At 37.3% G+C, this 21,839-nt stretch overlaps 1 protein-coding gene across 2 annotated transcripts in view; it reads right to left on the minus strand.

Annotated features, from left to right (window-relative positions):
- Nucleotides 1-1,468: 1,468 nt before the first annotated feature.
- LOC120514387 (leptin receptor gene-related protein-like) overlaps nucleotides 1,469-21,839 on the minus strand; it is a 64,738-nt gene continuing 44,367 nt past the window's right edge. For both annotated transcript variants that reach the window (XM_039734730.1, XM_039734731.1), the window contains exons 2-4: nucleotides 21,293-21,368; nucleotides 15,108-15,294; nucleotides 1,469-2,135 (exon numbers count right to left, since the gene is read on the minus strand). In XM_039734730.1, the coding sequence (XP_039590664.1) occupies nucleotides 2,019-2,135; nucleotides 15,108-15,294; nucleotides 21,293-21,368 (380 nt within the window). In that variant the 3' untranslated portion in view covers nucleotides 1,469-2,018. The remainder of the gene's footprint in view (nucleotides 2,136-15,107; nucleotides 15,295-21,292; nucleotides 21,369-21,839) is intronic.

Below are 21,839 nucleotides of genomic sequence, written 5' to 3' on the forward strand. Positions count from 1 at the left end.
GTGAGTCACTTTAACTAAATGAACTATGCAAACAACTGCAGTGAACTTAATGAAAGCCAATGGTTTGCATCACAGCCCTGCACTGCTGCCTCCTAGTGGCTACAAGTTTATAAAGTAAAGCTCAATTTAGTTGTTCACACCCCATATGAGTTACAGTACTTCACAAAGCTTTCAGAATTCAATTTGTTGCCACAAGTCCTCAGGCTGGACCCCAAGCAAATCACATACCCTGCCTTTCCTCCAGCTGTAAATAATGCAAATACATTTACTGATAGCTATAAACATGTAAAAAGCTTTGTGACGTTCTTCACTACAGTAAGATGCTATCATATATATGTAAAAGACACCTTTATACAAGGAAACTTAAGATTCTACTAATATTTCCATGTATTTTATTTTTTTGCACAGAAAGGTCAAGTGGGTTACACAGAGTCACTCATTGAGGCAAGGGCAGGGGAGGCTTAAACTTAAGTACTGTAGATTCTACATCATCCATCCATTATCCAACCCGTTATATCCTAACTACAGGGTCACGGGGGTCTGCCAGAGCCAATCCCAGCCAACACAGGAAACAAACCCCGGGCAGGTAGCCAGCCCACGGCAGGGCACACACACCCACACCAAGCACACACTAGGAACAATTTAGGATTGCCAATCCACCTAACCTGCATGTTTTTGGACTGTGGGAGGAAACAGGAAACTCACGCAGACATGGGGAGAACATACAAACTCCACGCAGGGAGGACCCGGGAAGTGAACCCGGGTATCCCAACTGTGAGGCAGCAGCGCTACCAGTGCGCCACCGTACCAATTACAAATTATACACTGGCTATATTATAATGTAAAGGTAAGTTTGTGATTGAAAAATAAAGGCACAGTATTTCTTGAAAAAAATGAAAACATGTCAGCATTAACACTATTGATTAGCACAACTGATTGTTGAGGTGGGGTCCAACTTAATTGGATAATCTATTTTGGTACCAAAATAAATAAATAAAAAGATGCTGTGAGAGCATTGCCAATTTAGAAAAGTACACAACACACAATCAAGAAGAAAATATGAATTTTGGGAACACTATCAGCTGAACATCTGATATAAATGTGCTTGATTTACTATAACATTCTCAAACTGGCTTAATCTGAATTCATAGAACCTATCCCAGAAACAACCCTAGTTAGTGCACCAGTCCGTTACATGGACAATTTGCACATCTTGCACAAGTGAAATTCTGTACAGTGGTGGCATGTATTACAGGATGTTGTTTTAAGTTAACATGAAAATAAGTAATTTCTTTGAAAGCCTACTACATACATAATGTAGGAAGAAAAAAAAAATCAATCGGTAAATGTGGACCCTTTCTGAAAGGGCCCATATGTAACATACACTAGCATGCAAGTCTGCGCGGCTTAGACTTTTCCTAAAGGGCATTTTACTCAAACAGAACTGCATACATTTCCACACTGTAAATGTCAGTAGTTAGCAAAAAGTTTTTATTTATTTATTTATTTTTTAAAACTTGTTTCTGCTTGTTTGATTATAAATTGCATAGTTGCTGTTTGGTAATTGTATAGTTGCACAAAACAAAGTTTTTTCCATTAAAAAGACCTGTGATATCTTGAGAAAACTTTTCAGGTTCTTTGTAGGGTACTAATACATCATCAGGTCCCTTACATTTATACATTTTCATTATTATTAATACAATATAAAAGGCATAACAATATATTTTGGTTCTCTCTGGTATAATTCAAATCTCAGTTTTGAAGCAAAGAAAATAAATATTTGTGATTTACTGTGTAATAAAGGTTAATATGAATCTTTGGCCAACAGTCACTTTTCAAGAAGGCTCAGGCACTATGGTCTGTCCCGGTTGTTTATATGCACACAGACAGAAACACACACAAAACAGGTTTAAAACAAAGCTGCAGAGGAGGCACTACACTTGGATATTTATTCTTCATTCTTCGAAGTTTAGACGTACAGTGAGAGTCAAAGGCGATCCAGTATATGAAGTGAAAGACTACCATTGATCCCAGCTGAAATCATCATTATTGCCAAAAACAAAGAAGAATCCAAAAATGGTGAAAAAAATCACTGCGTTTCCTGCCATCACAAGGCCACAAGCACCCCACTTGATCTGTAAATAGAGTAAAGAAAAGTTACTTTTCTTCGTTACTTTTAATTTGCTTTCAACCTATCCATTTTTAATTATCTTGCAGTACTATTTTTAACTGTATACTATACATTAAATTGGCATTTAACTATATAATACATGACCCCCTACTTAAAATCCTCATTTATGTATTGTTTTTTTTCTTCACTCCGTTACTAACGGAACAGGCACAAATAAGAACAAAGTTTTGAGAAGAAAAGGCCATTCATCACAACCCAATCTCATGAATTCCAAGTCATCTAATTTGTTTTTTTTTAATCTAAATTAAGATTTGAAAGTTCCCAAAGTCCCACAGTTTACCACACTACTTGACAACTTACAGAAAGTGTCTATGGTTCTTTGTGTGAGGAGAGACTTTTCCACGTTTATGCAAAATTTACACTTAACTAGATCCCCTGACACCCCTTGTCTTCTTGTTGAAGAACTAATTTTAAAGTAGCAGCTGCGGTCCAGCCTTCCAATTTCATCCATACACACTGTAATTTCAAAACTCTGCTTAATTCAGGAAGGGCAGAGTGCAATTACACATATTTTCAAATGTACTGCACTAATACTAACTTATTAAACCATGCAACATTCATATCAATGCACACATATGTTCTGACACCCACTTAATCCAAACGAACACGGTTCTTCAATTACATTCTGGAAGGCAGCAGGTTTTCACTTTAACCTAATCATTTACAGGTTGTTTATTTACTACTAAAGCAACATATTTTAGGCTTAGTTTTAATTACCACATTTATTACAATTCATAACCATTAATTGCCTATTTTAGTTTTAATCAGGTGCATTTAAGTTGATACCAGTTTTCTTAACCAGCCATCAGTTAATACAGATTTGCAAATGACAAAGGGAATCACCAGCTCTCCTGCTAAAGTGCCTCCATTTACACCTGTGTATATGCATTATGAAGTATCTGTGTTAATGAATTTTTTTAAAATAAGTGAGAGAGAAGGGAAAGACCAAGATGTACAGTACGGTTCTGGATGCCACAACATGGATAATGTGATCAGTAAACAAAAAAATTTATAATGTGATAAGGATTTCTTTTAAAAGAATCAAAGAACTAACAATCCATACTGTATAATTAAATATCAAATGTCAGTATCAGCTAGAACCGTCTTCTAATTACAAAAATGATTGGAACAAAAGCTTGCAGCCACTATGGCTATACAGGACTGTAATTAAGCACCCTTGCAATAGAGGTTGGCAGAAGGCCAGAACCTGTCCCAATGGCACTGCGCACAAGGTGGCAATCAACCCTGGACAAGTAGCAGTATCACCACATTCAGGCCATTTTAGAGTCATTCATCTTCACTTATTTAAACTGAAAAGCTTCAATGCTGTCAGCCGTTCCTTGTAGAAAGGAATTCTAAAGACAGGTCCTATCTGAGCACACTCCTCAGCTGTTTATGAGAGAATTTCTTTGGAAGTGATTTACTTTACAATAATTTTATCAAAAAACATGTATTTCAGACATTGTGAAAATACAACTGGATACCTGAACTTTTTTTGTTCTTTATTTAGCCTTTTACAACTTCTCATATTAGAAATTTGTTCGTTTTCGCATACCCCTTGGAGTCAGAGTGCAGGGTCAGCCATTATACAGCGCCCCTGGAGCAATTGAAGGTTAAGGGCCTTGCTGAATGGCCCAGCAGAGTAGGATCTCTTTTGGCAGTGACGGGGATTTGAACTGGCAACCTTCGGGATACCAGCACAGATCCTTAGCCTCACTGCCGCCACTCCACCCTTTTTATATAAGGATAAGCGATTTCTTTTCTACACATTTTGATATTATTTGCAGTTTGGCCATTAGGTTTCCTGTTGCGTCAGGTACTTTGTTATCTCCATTCTCCATAAATATCAGAATAAAAAAAAATATTGGCCATTATACATACTGTATGTAAAGGGGTATACATTGTGATGGACTGGCAAACTATCCAGAGTTGGTTTTTAGTTTGAATCCAAGGCTGTAGGAAATAGCAGGTTCAGAAAATAAATGGATGAGCAGGCCTGTGTTTGACAGTAGTACAAAACCTGGATATTGAGTAGATACTGTACATGCTTACAATGGCAAACTTCTAATTTTGTTGGCAAACCCAGTAACTGATATCTGTCCACAAAGAACAATCACAGTAGCATACAGAAGAACACATTCTGCCATGTGCTTTTGGCATCAATACATTTCTAAAGAACAATTTAACTGTTTCAAGAACTATCCACTTTATGGTATAGCAATAAAAAATATTTATGGAGACACTAAATATAGAAAGGAAAGGCCAGGAATACCAGAAATAACTGTCCTCTGTTTAGTGCACATCCAATGTGAAGGAACGTAACAAACTCTTCTGAATAACAAGTCCCAAGTTTGTCATGGAAATACCGAGTGTATATTTTCATTTTACTGTAACTTGACTTTGCACGTGGCTTTGCACCAGAAATGTTATTTTTGTATAGCATGTGTGAGTAGCGCTACCAAATTAACACAAGGTATTGTACTTAGAACTATTTCTCTGCCAATTCATGCAAAGCTAAATTTTCATTATCAAGGAGAATTCTGAATGTGTTTGTCATCTATTGTTCCACTATTTGTATGGATACTCAAATCTTTTATGGGAGAAAAAGCAAATAGGTATCATGTCAATGAAAGATTTACTGGTAGGATGAGGCTGGTTGGGATTATACTTTGGAGAAGGCTGCCAATTAAGCTGAGGCATTTAAGGAATCTCATCTGCGACCAATTTTGGAGTGAGGGTTAAGCATATTTCATCATTAACAAACAAAAAAAAATTAACAGTTAACATTTGATCAATATTTACTTAATAGTTTGTGTAATTATTATTAAAAAACTACACAAAAAAAATAAAATTGTCAGTTTATGATGCAGCCATGTGTGCCATTTCTTGAATATCTAGTTCATGTGCTTAAGTACAATTGCCTAGATATCAAAAGCTCTTTAACTCAAATGAGCTAATAAAGTTATTCTTTGGTTTTATTGGTTAACAGGAGTGGCATTTTTGCTCTCCATGTGGATTGCAGGCCCTGGGTTAACATGACAGCAACACTCTGGTTGTGTGAAAAGAAATCTGGTTAGGCACACATATAGCTTAATCGAAACAGAACTGTAACCCACACCAAAAGTGTTGTAACAACAAGAGTCAAATTTTATTGGTCAGTTTTAAATATTTTTACTCCAACCAATTTCACAAATGGTTGATCCTTTTTGAGATATTGTACCACTATGGTACAAGATGGCGGTCTGATTTTATTTAGCTACCTCACTAGGTTTACCCAGTTATAGTAATGGAGTAAAGAGGATCCCACTCAAAAGCTTATCTTTCTTCAATAGCAGTTTTTAAAGGGAGATGCTAAATCAGTTTCCCCCTCCAAGATTTCTCAAGCATATACAGGATAACTATGATGGTACACTTCCTCCATTACTTTCCCCTTTTAAGAAGACTCGCTTTCCTGCCTTGGCATTTTTGCATTGTGCATTTGTCACGAATAATGGCTTTGGGTATTCAAGGAGCATTTTTCATATTCAGTTTTTTTAAATATTGATATAAAAACACTAAATATTTGTGCATATACCCGTTTTGAATATCTGATCCAGCTACACTATAGTTAGGAGTAACCCATCTTAAAATACTTATGTTATAATTTCACAGACCATAAGTCTGGTAAGGAGAGGATATCAGAATAACGGTCCGTAGAACTAACGCACCATAATTAATATTTAATAGCAAGTAGAATAATAAGGGTAGTTGGTCACAAAAATGGAAAAATCATTAAAACCAAAACAAATTAAAGGACTATTTAATTAAAATAGAATCCAGTATTACATCTTTGTAGTGCCACCAAAATCATCCAGAAGTTTCAAAATAACATTTTAGTTGGTGTAAATGCTTGATATGAAACAATAAATTTCTGCATCTATTGTTGGCATCTCTGTAAGGCACCACACTGTCTGGTCATTAGGAAGCAATGGAGTTTACATGGGGTCCAGGGGTTGAACTTGATCAGTTTGGAAGGTACAGTCAGTTTGTATCTTTTCATATATATATATTTTTTTTTGCCACAATCACAGGCTAGAAAGGTGCATTTCTTCACTAGAAAACAAATTGCCAAAGACACATTTTTTCAGTGCCTTTAGTATTATGATGGGTAACCTCATGTGTCCATGAAACCTGGAACAGAATTCTAAAAACAAAGACTTTATTCAAAATAAGGAGTTCATTCTATACAAAGCAACCCACAAGAAAGAAACACTATGTGAGGACACAAAGTAATAAACAGAATGCCATATATAGCAAAATAAATTCTGAACCATGTTTGTTAGATGGAGTAGTTTTTCCACTCACCTCTAAGTCTTCTGCTATCTGGTCACACTACATCACTACCATATTGGATTTTTGCCAAACTACTCTCCTGCCACCAAGCTTCTGGTCCAAAACAGGTCTTAAATGAGGCTACTTCTGAGGGGAGTCCTGGGGCCACCTCGAGGTTCAGGAAAATCCTTAGAAAGTTCTGTGCCAATCCCCCAACAGATGCATTTAGCAGGACCAGACCTCCTTGCCTTTTACTATTCCAGTGTTTTACCTTAAGCGTAAGGCAAACATAGCTTGCTCTTACTTGACTTTAAAAGTCTGCTTATGGTTTATAAAGCCTTAAATAATCTCACTCCATCTTATATATCGGAATGACTGATACCCTATATTCCAAATTCAACAACAACAACATTTATTTATATAGCACATTTTCATACAAACAGTAGCTCAAAGTGCTTTACATATTAAAGAATAGAAAAATGAAAGACATAATTATAAAAAATAAATCAACATTAACATCGAATAAGAGTAAGGTTCAATGGCCAGGGGGGACAGAAAAAACAAAAAAACTCCAGACGGCTGGAGAAAAAATAAAATTGTAACCTTAGATCCTCAAATGAGTGTCTCCTTAGAATTCCAAAAGCAAAGAAAAAAAAAAGCAAAAAGTAGTGGTGAGGCGGCCTTCTGCTGTTATGCACCTAAAATCTGGAATAGCCTGCCAATAGGAATTTGCCATGGCCAATACAGTGGGGCTGGGCCGGTTCTAGACAGGCATATTTAAGGGGGCAGACAGAAATGTGAAGGGGGCATATGGTGACGACGGATGCGGGAAAGGGGTGGGGGTGCTCTGGATAACTGTTTTTGTCATGTAATTGGATTGCACTTTGTCAGGCCTCTACCCTAAGACCTCTCCAACTTGGGTGTCCCACCTGAAGGCTAAGCTTCTGCTGGTGTAGCTCTTAGGGTCACTGAGGCACGCAACCCCCCTGACCACGATAAGGTGGCAATCCTGCAGGAGGAAAACTGAAAAATAAAACAAAAAATAAAATATTCCTCATCAGATTATAACAACTAAAAACATGACATTTACCTTAATTGGATGGCTTATATCAAATATATTCAAACCCAACAATAACACTTCTCACTATTTCCAATATTAACAAAACTAAAAAGGGTAGGCCAAGTTATAAAAATAAATAAACAAAAATCTATTCACCAGGTCTTGAAAAATAAAATAAAAAAATAAAATAAAATAAAGAATAAAATATTCATCCAGATCTTTACAACCAACAACATAAAATTTATCTTAATTGGATGGCCCAATTCTCAAATAAATTTGCAAAATAGAGTAAGAATAAAGTAAGACCTCTCAATATAGCCAATATTTACAAAACTAAAAAGGGTTGGAATATTAAAAAAAAAAACAATTCACCATGTCTTTTCCTACAATTCTCAAACTAATTTGTAGAACACAACAGATTTAGAACAGAACATTTGAACTTTTTCTTCTTTTTTTTTGTCTTTTTGTCTTATTTTAAGTTTGTTTGTTTTGTAACCAACTGAACTCTCTGTTTGTAACTAAACAGCTCCACTCTCCTTTCTCCTCAATCCACTCTACAACAACAGTCTCCTGTTTCCCTTTGTAAAAACACTTCCAAATTCATCCATATCCAACTTATTTGTTATGGACTTCTCATGGGTCAAGATCACCAAATTCCTCTTTCTTTTATGTAACATGGTGTGACCATAGGGGGTTAGGACACGTGACAAAGTGGAGAAGGAAATCTCAGACGATGCTGAAGACACACCAATTACCAGGGCTGTTACATACAATTTATGCAACTCAGGAAAGGCTTCCTTGTACTCCTGCAGGAGTTTACACACAGTGGACAGGTCTGTTTCCTTTGAATATTTTTTGAGCAGCATCTGTTTTGCCACAAGAACTTCATTTTTCAGACTTACAACATCTGCTACAGTGCCAGCCATCACAGCCAGAGGGTGCAACAGGGTGGGATCTAGAAATGCGCTAGATTTGGGTGCAAGACTAGATATGGCTCTCATCAGGTCAATATTCTTGTGTGAAAATCTAGTTTCCATTTCTGAAATGGCCCTGTCAAGGATGTTGAGCAGGGATCTTTTCAGAAACTGATGGGGGGAAATGGTAGGGTCACCAGAGTCTGTATGGCCCAAAGTTGACAGCACAACACTTTGACCCAGGTGTTTGCTCATTGTTCTCCTTCTCTTTGTTGGATGTTACTCATCCTCAGCAGGAGATGACACTCCCCAACAGTCATCCTCACAGATGTTTTTTTAAGGAGTTCAGTGCTGCACTAACAACCTCAGAAGCACTGCACAGATCAACTGACTGAGACTGTAGAATAGCATTTGCTGGTTTCAAGACACCAAGCACCCGCACTAGCAACTTTCCAATCTCAAAGAAGTGATGCCTCTTAATTTGGCATAGCAGGCCTGATGCCAGGTCAACTGCAGCATCATCATCCTCTGTCATCTCAGATAGGATACAAGGATTTGTTCTTGATTGTCCACAGTGCACCTTGTCACCTCATAGTGGCTTGTCCATCTGATCTCAAGCAGCCTTTTTAGACAAGGTGCATCATGTTTATTGAGCACATAGTGGTGGTGAAAAAAGTTGTAGAGTGAACTAGATAGGCTAAAAATCTTTTGCACACGGCTCACTCTGCATGGCATGCACAACCACTAAGTGCAGTTGGTGGTTGCAGCAGTTGATGTATGGGACATATCTGTCAAGCCTCTTTTGGAGTAAAGCTTGTACACCACCTCCAACCCCATTATAACACTGGCTAAGTATACTGTCAACATTGTAGCCAGCATCAGAAAGGTGGAACAGCATCTCAGAGGTGATGTACTCTGCATCAAGTTGTTGCAAGTCAAGCATAAGATGCTCCTCTGGCATGGAATTTCTGACAAACTATTATCACAGACACATTTTCCACATTGCACCTATCACTGGTCCCATCACTTTTGAGGCAAAACCCTGCAGAATCAGCACTTTCATATTTTTTTCTGACCTCTCCAAGCACCATGTCAGCCAGTGTTTGGATAATTTCATTTTCGATATCCTTAAATGTGTATTTTGCATTTTTTGGGATACCCTTAGCAATGCTTGCTAGATTCTTATCCTTCTCTAAGGTATATTCCATCAGTTTTAGAAAAATACCTGAAGCAATGTCATCATCATTACCGCTGCATCATGTCTCAAGGTTTCTGCCGTCCCATGGAGCCCCAACTCATTTACACAGAGAAACCTTATAGCACTACCGATACTCTTGACATAGTAATGGGTTTTTTCAAGTTGTGTTTACCAACCAACCTTGAATCCACAGTCCCCCCTGTGGCCTCTCTGCTTTTATGCTCAGTCCAGATGGTTGAAGCATGCACATGGTTGTGGCTGGACATATATCTCTGTAGCCCCTTGTCTCGATCAAGTGCTGCTTTCCAGTTGTTAAAACCAGTTAAGGTAAAACTACATCCCTCTCATTAACAGTGCTGCCATATTTTCGACAGGGAAACAGAACATGCATCCCGCACAAAGAGTACTCCAGCCATGGTCGTGCGGTACCAAGCAGGATTGAATAATCTTAATGTTGTACCACCAAATACACGTTTGGGGTAACTACCCAGTATTGGCTGGGATGGTGTATTGACATTTAAGTCACTAAGTAGCTGAGTGGGTTGTTTTGGGGCAGCAATTGTTGGCAGAGTTACAGGAGAAGCAGTGCCTGTTGATGCCACAGGAGTAGACATGCCAGCTGATGTCTCTGATCATTGCTACTGTTATTGGTACAGGCAGGAGCAGCGCCACACTTTTTAAAAGCTTGGAAAAAAGGATGCATCTCACAGCATTAACTTTCCCTTTGTGAGCTGCTGGAAGCTGGGGTGGAAAGTGAATAAGCTTTACTAAAATCGCTGTGATTACATCAGTATATGAAACGAGAAAACTGTTGAGTGCAGAGTTGAAAGCTGGAGCAAGGCTTTGTATCGAGGTCTGACAGACAAGACACAGGTCCTCCAGTCGGCTCTGTGCAGCAGACAGGCTCACAGTGGTGCTTGTGGGATCGAGAAAGAAACACTTCTCTGCCAGACTGAAACTGTGAGAACAACAATTGACTAGTCCCCCATTGACTGTACAAATATAGATGTATTTTTTAGTTGTTAATTATCTCATGAGTCATTAGGATTTTGACAACAGAGATTTGCGGCTTCCTCAAAGCCTCCCGCTGTTGCTCTGCCCTGCCTACTGAGAAATCTGACACCGGGTCATTTGCATACTAACAGTGATTGGATGTTTAGCTGGGGGGCGGGTGAGTGGGGGATCGCTGTGAGAGCTGTGGACAAACAAAGCACAAATGGAAAGAGCGAACAAGAGGTGAAACCTATCATCTCATTTGTGCCATTTCCAGTGGATTTTTCAGCTACTGTAGTAAATCTTGTTCATATTCAGTTTGTGGGTAATCTATTATTTTCTTTCTCAACTTCTAAAAGTTTGATTTAAGGGGCATTGCCCCCTCTTGCCCCATCGTAGAGCCGGCCCCGCAGTGGGGCACTTTAAAACACTGCTGAAAACACATTACTTTAACATGGCCTTCTCATAACCTCACTCTAATATAATCCTGATACTATGTATGTTCAATTCATTATAATAACTATTCATGGTTGCTCTAAAATCCGTACTAACCACTACTCTCCCTTCTGCTTCTTTTTCCGGTTTCTTTTTGGTTGCGGCCTGCACCACCACCACCTACTCAAAGCATCATGATGCTCCAACATTGATGGACCAAAAACCCAGAAGTCTACGTGACCATCATCATCAAGTCCTTCTGTGAGAACCCTAACTACAAAGAGGACTGTTTCATTTATGTGAGGTAGACTGGGCGGTCTCATGGTCTGGAATCCCTGCAGATTTTATTTTTTTCTCCAACCGTCTGGAGTTTTTTTTTTTTCTGTCCTCCCTGGCCATCGGGCCTTACTCTTATTCTATGTTAATTAATGTTGACTTATTTTATTTTCTCACTGTGTCTTTTATTTTTCTATTCTTCATTATGTAAAGCACTTTAGCTACATTTTTTGTATGAAAATGTGCTATATAAATAAATGTTGTTGTTGTTACTGACTACAGCAACACCACCACACCCTCTCTGCTCCTTGCTATGCCTATTTCCTGTCACCAAATAAAATGGAGGAATTCTCTCAACTTACTCTCTATGCCCCTGGACCTCCTCCTTTTAACAGTATTTTTGTGTGAACTTTGTTGGCTCTATTCTATTGAGACACCATTCTTATAGCCACCTTGCTTGTACTATGCTTCTTCCCCACTAGAGTACTAGGAGTAACACAAGCTCTCACCCAACCAGTGCTAAAATTACAGAGGGTCTGTCAGAGGAAGAACAATATATGGCCTGGTAAACCAACACAGACAGACAGTCAGTGAGTTTGTTTCGTTTGTCCCTAGAGAGAGATTTAGAAGTATACAATGTTCTAACTAGTTAGCAACCAGCTGTTAAGTCACATTTCCATAATTTTGTATCCTTATAATAATAATAGTTCACATAAAATGTGAAAACACCTTTAGTTGCCTTTATGTCGGTTCATCTCAAATAGCTTGGCTAACAGAGTGCCAATTTCTTCTTTTGTCAAGAAAGTTCAGGATATCAACAAAAATGGAGTATAGAAAGCTATGCAGTTTTTTTTTTAACTTACGTTTTAAAATAGTAAATTAATCAGTAATTGAGGTTGCACATAATATTTCTCTATTTCAAATTTACCCTAAAATTGTTAACTGAACTTGTATATTTTCTTCTTTTACTTGTCCGATAGCCATTCCTGTGCCAGTATTTCTCAAACATCTCAGAGTAGTAAAACAGTCCTATCTGGCTCGGAGTAGTGCAAATTTGGTTCTGCTCTTAGGAAAATCAATAAAATGTGTTTACTACTATTCCTAATTTAGGAAACTAATCATAACTTGGTTCACAATCTCTACTAATTCCTGGTGAAGTGTTGCAACTTGCTCCAAGCTAGCTGAAGATGGTGTTCAGGCAGAGATTGGCATGCACATCCCAGGAAAGGGGGAATGTTTTGAAAATGCTGGACAACAATGAACTCATAAAAAGATATTATTTGACAGAAAATATTCACACCATAACAAGTCTTGTACGTTACATCATCACTACATCTAAGTGGAGCAGCCATGCACTGTCAGCCGAAATGAAAGTGTTGTTAATGTTATGTGTAAAATGCAGCTTTGTAATAGCAATGATTTGGGCATGTCACATTCAACCATATCGTGTATTTTGCAGCAAAATTTAAAAGTTGTGACAATGGGGTGAAGTAATATGCAGTTTTATACATTTTCAAAACACTCAAAATGACGTAACATTAAAGAAAGCTGAATTAATTTAAATCAACGCGCATGTAAAGATCATTGGCCCAAGTGTGGAGGAATATCACAGTTTCAGCGCACAACTTGTCAAGGATGCAAACTATTGAGTTTAGTGGGACTGGATAGGCAATTGACAGCCAATTGTCATACAGGTACACTAAACTCGGTATTCCACGAACCACTGCAACATTCCCATTACATTTTACAAGCCTGGAAAGGTTCAAGAAGGCAGACAGAGACTCCTGGGGCATTGGATATATACAGCCTTGCAGGATATAAGGGGTGATCATGGAGAGAGACATAGCATGGCACAGCAGAAGGTGCCAGGAACACGGAATAGTGAACATGACATCAGAAAGACCACAAGAATAGCTGTTGCTACAGTTAGTAGGGTTACTTTATGAGGTGTTTCCTGTGGCCATAACAGCAAGAAGGTAATTCATCTGAAAGTTCGGTTATAGATCAATTATCCATCTATACATTATTTTTTTAAAACCCAATTTAACCTGTGCAGAGTTGCTGGGAAGCTGGAGCTAACCTCAGCAAACATAGGGTGCAAGGCAGGAACAGACTCTTATTTAGTGTGTATCTCTCTATCTTTCTATCTCTGTGCTCATTACAGTATTATTCTTTATGTTGTAGTGAATTGGCAACAATTGCATGTTGCTTAACGCAGCATCCTACCTCATGGTTTCCCTCAAGTTCTTCTCCTACTACTACTTTGAAGATTATCATCATTGCAGTCCAGCCTTAGCATTAGTTTCAGAAAACTACAAAGTGCCATCATGACTTCCAGTTCCTGGCAAGTCATGATGTCATTTATTCATCAATGTGAACTCCCCTCAATTCATTCTCTATAAACACTGTATTGAAATTTAAAAACTAAAAATCCATTTTGTAGGTTAAACATAAATGAGCTTATGTAGTATTCTGCAGTAAAATAAAATTAACAAAGACAAGCTGAATGAAAAGCACCCTTTATAAAGCTGACTGTTGGTAAAACTCTTTGCATAAATTCCCAATATAGTTCTACAACGCCCAGCTTACTGTTGATAATGCTCCACAAGAAGTGTTTGAAATGTTTTCAGGAGAGACATCAAAAATCAAACCATACTGCTGCTCATTGTCCCTCCTTTTCTACCACCCTCAAAACCTCATGGTCTCCAGTCCCAAGATGGAAAATTCTGTGTCTTCTCACGGTAATAACAATGGCTTTATTAACTGTAATTAACTAGCATTAATTTTTGTTTTTAATTCAATTTAAAAATTTACTGGTAGACCACATTGTATTATCTACGATTATTGGTAACAAAGTTGTATTAGGTTGGTGATACACACCATACACACACTTAACAATGACTTTGAGACAGAGAGTATGTCATACTTAACAACTGCAATGTGACCTTCTCATGACTATTTAGAAAAGTTTCACAAATTCCAAAGAATCGTGAGCTTGCTTTATTTTGACAGACAAAGTGTAACGTGACAAAAGCAAGCCTCTGTATCGGTTTGCACAATTCAAAATTCCTACTTTTCTTCTTTCTTTTCAGCCACATTGTATTTATTATACTTCTGGTGAGCAGTTATTGGTTGTTTATGCTTGCACACAATGAAGCACATTTGTATGACTTAATACAAAAATCAAACCTGCTCGATTCTGTTGAGGCTCATTGCATAACACTATAAACGGAGTCTCAGGGATGTCACACTGAGTGACTCAATCACAGGCTTAATCCGACTATCCACGGCTGACTAAGATTAGGTAAATGAAGGCTACAACAGAAAATTTCTGGAAATAATCATAATATGATGTCATCTTTAAGGGGTAATTACATTTTTTTAAGAAGGTCTGACTATTACTAATGGAGGAGAAACAGACCCTACTGTACTAAGCTTCATAACATGTCACACTTTTTTGGTCATGTTAGCATTGTATAGCAGGAACTTCCTGTATCCTATTAAAACTGTAATTCTGGGGGCTGTAACCCTGTAAGTGTGATGTACAAGAATACATTTGATAAAAATTTAAGTGAATTTTAATTTCAAATGAATAAACTGAATTATGTCCCTTACACTACATTTCTCTTGTGAAAGATAATGATTAGAAGCAGTATTAAATGCCAAATTTCATGCTTTTGTTTCTAAATTGAGCTTTAAAAAATACAAATATTTGGAAGTTTTACCCACCACTAGGATCCGAGCAAGAATAACAGGCAGCCCAAAGGCAGACACCACGATTCCAGTTGTGAAGAAATAGGCCAGCTCCCGACATGAACTGCTAGCAGCATCTGAATCACTTGAGGCTCTCTTTGCAATGAAATGAGGGATAGGCGATATGACATAAAATATCAGAACAAACAAGGGCCAATAGTTGCTGTGTGGGATAAAGACAAGACAAAAATCATGTCACAAAAGATGAATGAAATCTATCTACTGTATATTAAAAATGCCACTATTGACACACTCACTGAAGTAAACAGAACAAACATAATGGTCATCATTGAAAAAGTTTTCTAAACTCTGCAAGAATGAATACTTTAATGCTGCAACAAGATGAATAAGAGAATAAGTAACATCAATCAGGAAGTAATACTCATTCATGATATAGAAATACTTCATACAAAAGTAAATCAATAAATTAGCAAATAAATTCATTGTGAAATGTGACAATGTATACATAATAATATGCAAGCGTGTCATTAAATAGGTTTTTTGTTGCTTATTTTTAATGTAGTTTTTTTTTAAATATTTCCTGATTTAATTATTTCAGTGACAATGCATGCCATATTAAATAAGCCTTAAAAGAAAAACTGTCATTTTCACTCAAAGTTGAGAGGGTGAACTCTAATACTGTGTTTTGATTGCTGAATTGTTTATGAAGTGCACGCTCAGTGCTTTTAGCGGGCACTTCCAAAGTGGATGCAAGTGCAAGAAAAGGTTACTACAGAGTTACAACAGAGTTACTACGCAATGTGCTACTTTAAGAAGCTCTATCAGAAGAAGTCTGCATATGAAGTGTCTGCTCTAAATAAAGCCCATGACGGCCAAAGATCTTCATCCACTCTACTGACGATTCACAAGTCAAAAAGAGTATTATACACTAGGACTGAGCAATATATCACATTTTCTATTTGGTATTTATCCATCCATCCATCCATTTTCTAACCCGCTGAATCCGAATACAGGGTCACGGGGGTCTGCTGGAGCCAATCCCAGCCAACACAGGGCACAAGGCAGGAACCAATCCTGGGCAGGGTGCCAACCCACCGCAGGATATTTGGTATTTAATAAAAAAAAATAATAATATCCAAAAGCCAATATTACAATGTTAAGAAAATCTTCGCTGCTCTTTCTAAGGGTGTTTTACTTTGATGGAGCAAGGCTCAGAAGAGTAAGAGTTTAAAACAGGTTGGGTTAATTCTGCTATTTGAAAATGGTTTGGTTTTACCCAGGACATGCAGTGCAAAATATAAAGAGAAGACACATTACTGCATACGAAAAGACCATCCTGGCACATGCAAGGCCTTTAATGTGCTCTCACACATCCCCAGCAAAATAGGTCCCTGGTAAGCAAAGACCTACAGAACGTTTACTGCTCCACTGCATACAGTATGAGGGCACAAGCAACAGGTAATGTAAAACACATTTTTGCCTACTAAACTTACACCCTAAAAATACTTGTACTGCGTAGTGGTCAAATAAATATACTAAACAGTAATTCACACAACACTAGAAGTGAGCTGTCTGCGCCGTGCAAGCTCTTATCTGTTTATTTCACATGGCCTCTAGTCTTATACTGAAATGCTATAAAAGTGGGAATAAAAAACAGTAACTTTCATATTTTTCTTTTCTGGGAATTGTTTAATGTTCATGTATGTGGTAAATTGCATTACCTGCTATAACAGGTGAATTGAGCTTCCTAACTACAATAATGGATTTTCAATGTTAAGTGTATTTGTTAAGATTATTAAACATCAGACACATAACCATATTACTTTGTGAGCAGAGGTTAATAATAGGAAAATAAAATATGAATTAAATAAAAATGTGTAATTTTATAATGCCAGATTAATACGGAGATGTTACTTTACCATTTATTAAGATTGGAAGTCTAAGTAAAGTTTTGTTGGGTCATTGTAATGCTCCACGTCCAAGAAAATATCACCATCATACTTAAAATTTCAACTGCCCCATACAGATTCTTACCTGGTGTTGGACATGTAAAGTACTGTGCTGCAGAGAAATAAGCTGTTAAAAATACTGGGGGCAAAACATGAGATGACCAGCCGAAAAGGCATTGAATGTTACAAAATAATACGTGCACCCAACATTTAGACAAATAGACAAGAATAAGCATGTATATGTAAATACATAATTTGGAACCATTACAAATTATATAAATCATAAAACAATATATATACTTTATATCATACACATTCACGTGTTATCATCTGTGACTAGCCAAGTAATGAACCAAGAGCTTTGCCTTCTAATATACTGTATAAAGCTCAAAATCTACTTACGTCTGGTATACAAATCCACACTGTTGAACCAATCTCTTCCAAAATTTGCATCTCCCCCTCATTTGATCAGGGAACCACTGTAAAACACTATACACAAAACCCTTGACTCTGACTCCTCAATTTATGGTACCACCGACTCCAACTCCTCTATTTGTAATTGTTACAATTCCAATTAAAAGTTTGAGGTCACCCAGAAATTATCATGTTTTTGATAGATATTGATACTTTTTATCAAGATACCGTTAAACTGTTTATTAGAGAAGCCTTTCTGCTTTGTTTATTAAATATTTAACACAATCTATGAAGTGAGATTTGGGTAGCTAGACAATGGTGGCGTAATGCATTTGGCCAAGTATGTAGTTCATTTTACTGTGTAAACTACATGTGACAATAAATCTGAGATAAACTGATTACACAAAATTTTTAATCAGTGCATAGCCTTGCATTTTTGAAATAGCTAATACTGTTGTTCACCTGCATGCTGTCTTGAAGTTCACAATACCAATCAATAATCAGTGCTTTAAGTTTAAAAACAAAAAAACACTTGACTGATGGAGCTTGGTTCCATGATTGAACAGATAACTGGTAGAGACACGGTAATTCAGAATGAGATGTTGCCTTTGAATAAGTAATTTTTTTTTTTTTTTTGGTTAGGCATTTATTCAAACTTACTGTATACCGAAGCAGCACTAATTTTAAGCTTTGATGCAAATGAAGAGTCAAGATTTTTAGCAGTTTTTAATCTTTACTAGTGTTACTTTGTATCATTATCGATTACTGCTTTAATACAGAGTTCTGCTGCAATCTCTTTCAAACCAACACTGCCGAGGAACTGTATGTAGCCTGTTCAAAACTAAGCAGCTCAAGTAAACTAATATTTTATATGGAAAAGTACTTAGTTATATAGTACTTCTGAAACATCAGATTAACCAATGCGATTGTAACTATGGCCCATTGACTTAGAAAATTTACTGGGCAAAGCTAAGTAATACAGCTAGTTCCTCATATAAAAAACAATCTGAGAGGGAGAGCAGTGTTTACTAACTGGCAGTCAAAGATGACAGCAAGACGGGCAATGAACACAATGGAAGCTTAAAAACAAGCAGAGGAGATATTAAACAAAAATGGTCAGAAAAAAAAAACTAATTTCCTACTATTTTATTGTGAGACAATATACCAAGTTTTGGTCCCTGTACCGAAAATTTGTATGCACATCTACCATGCTGATCTTCAATCTTTAAGCTATTTAGAGAGCATTAAAAAATACTGAATATCACATTTTGCATCAAAATAATTGTAATATTAATTTAAGCCCATATTGCCCAGCTCTAGTACACGCTAGAGCCTGCTCTCTCAACTTTGATGGGTGAAAATGACAGTTTTCGTCTAAGGGTTTATTTCATGTTGCATACAGCGTCATACTGTAAATAAGTGCATACATAAAGAAATAACATTTGTTTACAGTTTATATATTTATTTGCTTATTTATCTGAAATATCCCTTTATAGCAGCTCCATTGTGCTAACCAAATGTTTTTTGTTAGCTCCCTTAGAAGGGGAAGTGATCAATTGAAGCCTAATGAAACACATACAATGAGTGCCGCTCCCTGAGGGTGTCATTCAACAGCTTCCCTGTCATTTTAACGACTACTGCGTCTTTTGAAATTGGCTTATAATGCAAGGGCAAGTTGGAAGCAAATGGAATAATAATTCATCAAATTAAAAGATTAACCATTTTAACCTTTTGCAAGCTCCTTGGTATCCAAGGGGCAGTTAATCGATACATTAGTGTCACATGGCTCAAACAGCTCTGAAATAAACAATTAAGCAAGAATGTTATCATTCTAAAGAGCTGACCTTTTCAATGGTAATACAATTGAACTGTTACAAGCCATGAATTTTAGATAAACATTCAATTATAAGACAATTTATTACTTAAAGCATGAGCCATTTGCACAGTATTAAACATTTCAGAAAAGGCAGCTGCTGCCTTGCCCTTTGGTGTCAGGTACAGCTTAGTAGGCGTCCCTCCCGAAGCACCATTATCTTTCAGTCTCCCAGTGAATGACTCATCCATGCTTAACTCTGTTATTCCAAGCCTTTTTCGGTTTCCATTAGTCCATTTGCTCTCTTTAGCTTTTTTCTTTTAATAGATTGTTAGAGTGTCTATCGTGGCAGTTTGTGCTGCTGCCTCACAGATCCAGTGTCCAGGTCATTCACATTGCCCCCTATGGGTTTTTCTCCAGATAGTCTGGTTTTGATTTCTCATCCCAAGGACATATACTGTGTTAACTAGAGCAGTATGACAGTGCATAGGTCCTATGATGGCACTAGGGCAGGTCACAATTAATTCTGCTGGGACAGGCTCTGGTACCCCACAAGCCTGAACTATATTGAGCAGGATTTTGATAAAATTATTCAGGGGGATTAAAAAAAAAAAAAAATGAAGATACCGTTTGGTCCATCTAGCTCAACAAAGTTCATTCACAAATTTTAGCAGAATTTTGGGCCTGGAAAGTTCACCGCCAGGAAATTCTTTTTAATCGCCCTCAGAGATTTGGGTGTGACAACAAGGATTACAAATGAAATGGGATTTAAAATCAATGTGCTATATTCTTCTGTGTGTGAATTTTGGATGACTGAATCAGCGCTGTATAAGCCCTTTGGAACAAGGGGCAGTTTCAGAGTAAACTACATGAGGAAGAGCCAACGCATCAAATGTGTTATTTTTAGTTTTCTTCTTTCTCTGTTGCACAGTGCATGTGCGTTTATCTTTATGTGCTATTCTCTCCTGCCTTGGCCATTAAGTGTCACAGAAAGGATACTGGGAGCAAGGATTTAGGCAAGTTGCAAACTACAGTGGGTAAAACTGTAGAAACTATGCAGTCAACAACTGTTGCCTGGGTGCTTCACCAGTCACACCCTTATGGGAGAGGGGCAAAGATAAAGGCACCATGTAAAAAAAAAAACAAAACAAAACACATAGGACATCTCATTTACAGTTTGCAAAAAGGTACCAGACACTTTATAAATTCAGCTGAAAAATATCCTGTGGTCCGATGATCCCAAAATTGAGCTTTCTGGCTATGAGACTAAACATCATGTTACACTACACATTACAATCAAAAACACAACCATCTCCACCGTGAAGCATGGTGGTGGCAGCAGGCCCCAGATGGCTTGCAATGGTAAAATGAATACAGAAAAATACAGGGAAATCCTCGAGAAAAATGTAATGCAGTCTTCAAAAAACGCAGTCTTTGGGGAAGATTTGTTTTTCAGCAAGACAACAATCACAAGCATAAAGACAAAGCTACACAGGAATGGTCTCAAAACAAAAATGTGAATGCCATGGTGTGGCAGAGTCGGCGTCTAGATTGGTCGAGTGGTAAATTTGTGGCTGTTCACTCACAATCAACATGCAGCCTGACAGAGCTTGAGCAGTTTCTGAAAGAAGGGTGGGGGTTGGGGGAAATGGCAGTATCCAGATGTGAAAAGCTGACAGCGAGAGAGACAGGCCTGTGCATACAGACTCAAGGCTGTTATGGTTGCCAAAGCTGCACCTTCTATGTATGGACTTGAAGTGGTAAATACTTATGTAATCAATTATTTTGTATGTTATAACTAATTTAGACCACTTTCTAGAGATTGGTTTTCACTTTGACATTAAAGAGTATTTTTCTGTTGAGCAGTGTCAAAATAGCCAAATTAAATTTAATAATGATTCAACGTTGTAGAGTAATGGAATCTGAAAGCTTCCAAGGATTGTGAAGACTTCTTATAAGTAAATACAAAAAACTTGTACACTGAGAATTGTTTTTCTATTTTACTTAAATCCAAAGATACATACCTGTATTGTTCCAAGGCACAGCCAAGCATTAAGAATGTAAGGCCAATTGCTCCCGTAAAAGACAACCCAACTAAAGCTGAAAAAGAATTAAAAAAGATAAATAAATAAGGAATAAAAAAAAAAAAATAAACAACCAGCTATCATAAAAAAGGAACAGGATCTTTTTGCAAAAATCTTGAAAAATAAACGGGTCACATAAAAGCAATTTGGTTTAACTTTGTACAATGTTTTTCATAATAAGCAAGATCCCGAGAGTGTGTTATAAGGATTACACAATTCAGTATAAAAGGCACTATGCCATGGTAGCTCAATAGACAGATAACAATGACATGTCACAGAATAGAAAGGACAGACAGACATTGACTGAAAAAAATAGCTCCTGTCTGATGAGTTTACTACACAAGGCCTTAGCTACCAGCTTTCCTATTATTCAGTGCATTTATATGCACACATAAAGCCAGAACAAAGTGAGTAACCTGGTTAAGACAAAATCCTGATTTTGTAAAAACCTGTTTACATGTCCAAGTGAGTTTCTGTAGTTCTCACT

Source organism: Polypterus senegalus, chromosome 14, assembly GCF_016835505.1.
Source record: "Polypterus senegalus isolate Bchr_013 chromosome 14, ASM1683550v1, whole genome shotgun sequence".
Classification (NCBI taxonomy): Eukaryota; Metazoa; Chordata; class Cladistia; order Polypteriformes; family Polypteridae; genus Polypterus; species Polypterus senegalus.